Source organism: Chrysoperla carnea, chromosome 4 (genome assembly GCF_905475395.1).
Source record: "Chrysoperla carnea chromosome 4, inChrCarn1.1, whole genome shotgun sequence".
Classification (NCBI taxonomy): domain Eukaryota; kingdom Metazoa; phylum Arthropoda; class Insecta; order Neuroptera; family Chrysopidae; genus Chrysoperla; species Chrysoperla carnea.
In genome coordinates, this window is record NC_058340.1 from 62,045,293 (window position 1) to 62,051,162 (window position 5,870).

A 5,870-nucleotide genomic window follows, 5' to 3' on the forward strand; every position below is an offset into this window, starting at 1 on the left:
TTGATATATCCTTGAATTGCTAAACTTTTTGGGTATATTTTAAGGGAATCAAACTAACTTCTCAGCCCTTCCGCGTTTCGTCTGATTTCCATTTATAGATTTTTAAAAGTTTGATTCGAAAGTTAGTGTTATATAATTTCTCATCAAACACGATCACTGTTAATGCAGAAAAAAATTCTAAATTTGGTAGGCCATGTTTGATTGCTTGGAAGGCAAATGCAATATTAATATTCTTAGAAAGGCCTGGGCCCTCTTAGCAAACCAGATATCGAGCTATCATACGAAACCTTATTCAATTGTAATAAATCCTTGGTAAAAAGTAAATATCAAATAAAAAACAAAAACTTTTCTTTCATTCATTGTCCAAACGTTTTGGTATGAAAATGTTCTGTTTAAAACAAAATAATTAGCTGTTTTTCTTTAATTACCTTTGAAGCTATAAAACATGAACTCACTTTGTTATGCCACTCAAAATTAAAACCCAACTTGTGTCTAGATGGAGTTGCCCTTTTACCTGTGATTGTTTTTACTCGTTTTTAAGGTTTGATTTGAAAAATTGAATACTTATCATTTAAATGTGGGCTATCATTGGACCCGGGCCGTCATTGGTTTCACTACCTTATCATGTACTTGTACTTTCGATATTGAGTTTAAAGAGTCGAATGCTCAATACCAAATTTACAAAAACGGTTTTCAAAGTATCTACCATGTATTTTTATTACCAATATGTAAAAGATCATTTCGTAGAAAATAAGTAACAAGAAGATGGAAATAATTTCCCTCACTGACAAATTAAAATTATGTTATCACAACTCTGGCTTTGATTAAAAAATAGAATCGTACATAAGAATTCACGAAAGATCAATACAATTTTTATCATCATATAAAATTTAATGTAATCTAGTAAAACTTTTCAGTTAAGTAAAACATAATTTAGTCAAAATGTTTCGCTTATCCTTTCTACTTCTTTTCGTAGCAATCGCTACCATTTGTTGTACAGTTCGAGGTAAATAATACTAGAAACGATTTTTTAAATTTATGAAATTATTTCAAAATATTATCTCTTTTCCAGCCCAAGAAGTTGTTGAAGATGACGATAAAGGTACAAGAATTAAAGGTGGAGCACGTGCTAGCCAAGAATTATTCCCATATCAAGTTTCACTCCAATTCCGCGCTATGAGTAAGTCAAAAATGAAAAATCTTTAAATAAAAAGTAATTTTAAATTAAATTTTTTATTGATTTTAGAATATGTATCAAAGAAAATATGTTCTGGTATGATAGTTGGCGAAGAATATATAGTAACTGCTGCACATTGTGTGGACTTTTGGGAAGCCTCAGTTCGCAACTATAAAGATTTATACGTAGTTGCAGGTGTAACATATGCTTTTGATTTGGCAAGTGCACAAGTTCGTGCAGTTAAAGAAGCATTTAAGCATCCAGAATATAAAGTATACGATAAGTATGTTGGTTTTTATCAAATAATATTAAGGTTTTCTAAATACAGGGTGGCCAGAAGAGTGTGCGATATCGATAACGCTATTAAATAAAGACCCATCAATTTTTCCAAGTTTAAGCATTTAAAAAAAGTACTTAAATTGTATTTTCAAGTAAATTAAAGTCAATTGTATTTTTAACAACTTACATTGTTAAATTAGATTAACTTTTTTATTAACTATTAAAATAATTCTTGAGCCTCAGGCCGTTGTATCTCAAATCTCAAGTATCAACTGAGTAATACCCAAGTAACCAAAATACCTAAAAAACGAAAAAATCAAACAGTTCCTCGAAAAATTTCGAAACAAATTTTTTACGTAAATTTTCAAGGTTTCACCTTTGGAATTCATATTCACGAAGTATAAAAACATAAAACAAAAATCCTAGGAGAAGTAAGCCTAAATAAATCACTTGAATATGTTTGGCCCTCCAACTATTTTTAAAAAACACATAATTTTCTGAAACTAGTGGAAAATGTTAGAAAACGATTCCTCATGGTAAAATCATTATTTATAATTTTAAGTGAATCATTAATGCCATACTAAATTTATCCATAGATGGCTTCCACTATTGGGTGTTTCGTAGCAAAAATATTAATTTTACTCCTTTGAGTTATGGTAAGGCAAATTTCAACGTAAAAATTCTATCTTTTATGGTCAGTTTTTATGACGATATTCAATATATCAATATATATCTAATCCTTTTTGAGAAATATTGAATAGTTCTAAAAATTTGAACAAATCAAAAGAAATTGGTATGCCAGCCAGTATTGCAACATACAGATACTTAAAATATTTCGACATTATACATATCTCGAATAGTTTAGCTGTAAAATATATTTTTTATTGGGGGATCATTTTGGAACACCTTCCCCTACATTGTTATAGAACACAGGAGTGATTTTTAATTTTTATTTGTTTTTTAGTTACACCGCTGTAAATGACATTGCTGTATTAAAATTAAGTTCACCCTTAGATTTTGGACAACTTGTAGGTCAATGTGAACTACCAGAAGAAGATTTTAAAATTGAAGGCTCTGGTATTATCAGTGGATGGGGTGCAATAAGAAATCCACCAAAGGCACATCAATCAAAAGACTTATTATACGCTAATGTTACTACAGTTCCAAATGAAGGTAAGTTGTTTTTATGTCTGCATCCCAAAAAAGATCATAGCGCCGGAACTACGTAAGCTAATATTAATAATAACAAAAATAATAGCTCCGTTCGCTAAGCGAATTTTCTCTTAAGTCATTGAAAAAATAACACATTTTTCTTTAAAAAAATGCGATGTTGGCACCACAATACAAACACCGGTAGCAGAATTTTTTTTAATTTTTAAGAATTTTTATCTTGAAAACTACGCACTTAAAGAAAAAAAATCACAAGAGTAGTTTTTTTCTTAAAACTGATCAAAAAATACAATAATGTTTTTTATTTTGAAAATATTCAAAATTTTGTACTATGCGCACCCACCCACCACTTGTTTATCTATCGATTTTTCTCATTAATGTACTTGACCTTTCAAATACCAAAACCCGTCTTGCTGCCAAATTTTATTCAAATCGGACTTAAATTGCTACCGCTAGAGAGGGCAGACACATATACGTATAAATACATATGTAGGTATATACGCCATTTATACAAATTTTAACGATGGTCATTTTTGACATCTATTAGGTATGATCGATGAACATTTGAAGAAATTTTTTCAAAATTCCATCATCAGTACAAAAACATTACCTCCATTTCACACAAAAAAGATGGAATAGATGTTACTATGATTGAGTCAAAGAGAAAAATTTAACCCCCCTAAATACTGTGCCTGTAGGTTTTTGTACTCAAGGCTTCTACAGGATATTGATAAAAATTTGTAGATATATAAAATTTGCAAAGAATTGTTTAAAAACATGTAGATTCCAAAATATATATAAAAAAATAATATTTAAAGAAAAATCATATTCCGATTTTCGACCGTATACGTAAAATTCGTTTCAATGTATCTAGACTCCAAAAATTATATTCTAAATTGACGTTTTTTTAAATGTTATGCTATGAATTTTAACGTCTTTCATTTTCCTCCAGAATTCTGTGTAATCCCCTCAAACAACAAACATAAAGAAATTTATTTTTACTTTTAGCTTGTGATTTATTAAATGACGGTGCTACCCAATTTTGTGCTGGTGGTAAAGATGTTAATGCTTGTGGTGGTGATTCTGGTGGTCCATTCGCTGTAAAAACCGTAAGTTAACTTCTAAAAAAATATTTCGAAATTTTGTATAACTAAAAATTACAAATTCATAATAATTTTCTTTTGTGCGTGTGATTTTTAGCCTGAGGGAGTAGTTGTATGTGCTGGTGTAATCAGTTATGGTGAACATGGATGTGGTGATAAACCATCAGTCTACACAAAAATTTCCGCATTCACAGATTTCATTCGATCAAAAATGGACAACTAATGCTACATAATATCTTAAATACAATTTAATATATTTGTGTATTATTATTGTTTTAAATAAAGTCATTTTGTATATAATTACGAAGTATTTTGATTTAATTTTATTATAAAGCTTTAGTGGCAATTTTCGCACAACCTCTATATACTGGATTAAGAGCCAGGACAAAAACAATTTTTTGTTTTGTTTTTCCAAACACCTATCTAAGACCACTTGGGTTGTTAAGACAAATATAATGATACCTTTAATGCTGAAATACATTGAGCCGTTGAGGTAATAAAGAAAACAACTAAGAAAGGATATGCGCGCAAAAAATAAACACTCCTTGACAGTCGGGTAGAAACTTGGCTTTTAATTTTAGTTTTTGTGAATAAAGGACCTCGCACAAATTAGATTTAATCTGCATTTCGGTCAAACTTTTACAAATTTTGGCAAATAATAGTTTAAGTCATTCTAAAGAAAAGTTCCCATGGTCACAAGTCATGAAAATGACAGGATTTCATGTTATAGCTAAATTAAAGTTGGAAAATGTATTTATTTGTATAATATATGCCTATGTGTGTATAGGCAAATACATATACAGATATGTATAATTACATGCATACGTGTGTTTTTTAATGTAAGGGTGTTGTTTTTTAATTCTTTTTTTTTTTTAAGAATATGTTACGAAATTCAAAGAAGAAGCAGTGTTAAATGTTCAGTGGATCAATATACGTACACGATTTTTGACAATTAAATTACAATAATTTTTTTTATATATATGAGTACATTTTCCAATTTTAATTTAGCGATAACTTGAAATCCTGTCATTTTCATGACTTATGACCATGGGAACTTTTATTCCGAATGACTTAAACTATCATTCTTCAAAATTTGAAATAGTTTGACCGAAATGCAGATTACATATAATTTGTGCGAGGTCCTTTGTAAAATAAACGTAAGTAATATTTTTAATATGGTTTCTACGTTGTACATGGAGGGAATATAAGTCAATTTGTTACTTTATTAATAATTGTGTGACTAATTGTCTTCAAGGTAGTAAATACCTTTAGGTAAGTACTAAGTACTTATGCCAACATTTGTTACATCATTCATTCATAAATAATTCTTGGTAATTTTTTTTTTTTTTTGTTTATAAAATCTTTAATTTGCTTATTTTTGATAGCAGTTTGATCAATTTACGTCACTGAAAAAAAAAATTGTGAATTCATTTTGATGATGAATACAAAGTTCAACTGACATCTTCTCATTTTCATTCTTATCCCACATGAATCAAATTACGCCATTTCATAAAAAAGTGTGTGTTCCTTATCTGATTTTTTAAACAATTGTTTCTAAGAAATAAAAATATAAAATAATTTTGAAAAGCAAATACAAAAGTCAATTTACATTATCTCATTTTTAGTTTTAGTTTCCAATTAATTTATGGTGATTTCTTGATAGAAATAAAAATTTTACTTATAGACGATTTTAAAAAACATTCTACTTTTAGACAAACAAAGGTTTTACCTGGTGCCCGATTATGTCGCGATATTCGTGTTCAACGAACCCTAAAACCCTCGAATTACGAGTTTGGACCCATTATATAATGAATTTCTCGAAAACACCAGAAGACGACGAGGATACCGTGTATCCTGCGATCCAGGTACGTCGGAAACCAATTTTGACGCGATATTCGTGTTTAGCGACCCCAAAAATCCTGAGTAACAAGTTTGGAATCATTTTCATCACTATTAATCGAATTATGAATTTAGTATATTTACGGTTAATATATAAAATGCATATTATTTATGTAAATTGTAGGTCATAAAATTTCCTGACGCTCTAAAGAATCGAATGCTGAAAACTGCTGTTCAAATTTTTCGAACTTTGACCGTTTTTAGTGTTTCGTTTCTGCGACTATAATGATAGAATAAGACAC

At 29.3% G+C, this 5,870-nt stretch overlaps 1 protein-coding gene across 1 annotated transcript; it reads left to right on the top strand.

Annotated features, from left to right (window-relative positions):
- The first annotated feature begins 897 nt into the window (after positions 1 to 897).
- On the top strand, positions 898 to 3,989 carry LOC123298016 (transmembrane protease serine 9-like). The gene is made up of 6 exons (XM_044879879.1): positions 898 to 1,006; positions 1,073 to 1,180; positions 1,247 to 1,460; positions 2,421 to 2,629; positions 3,635 to 3,735; positions 3,827 to 3,989. Exons 1-6 carry the CDS (start codon positions 943 to 945, stop codon positions 3,950 to 3,952), a joined length of 822 nt encoding a protein of 273 aa, XP_044735814.1. The 5' UTR covers positions 898 to 942; the 3' UTR covers positions 3,953 to 3,989.
- The last annotated feature ends 1,881 nt before the right edge of the window (positions 3,990 to 5,870 follow it).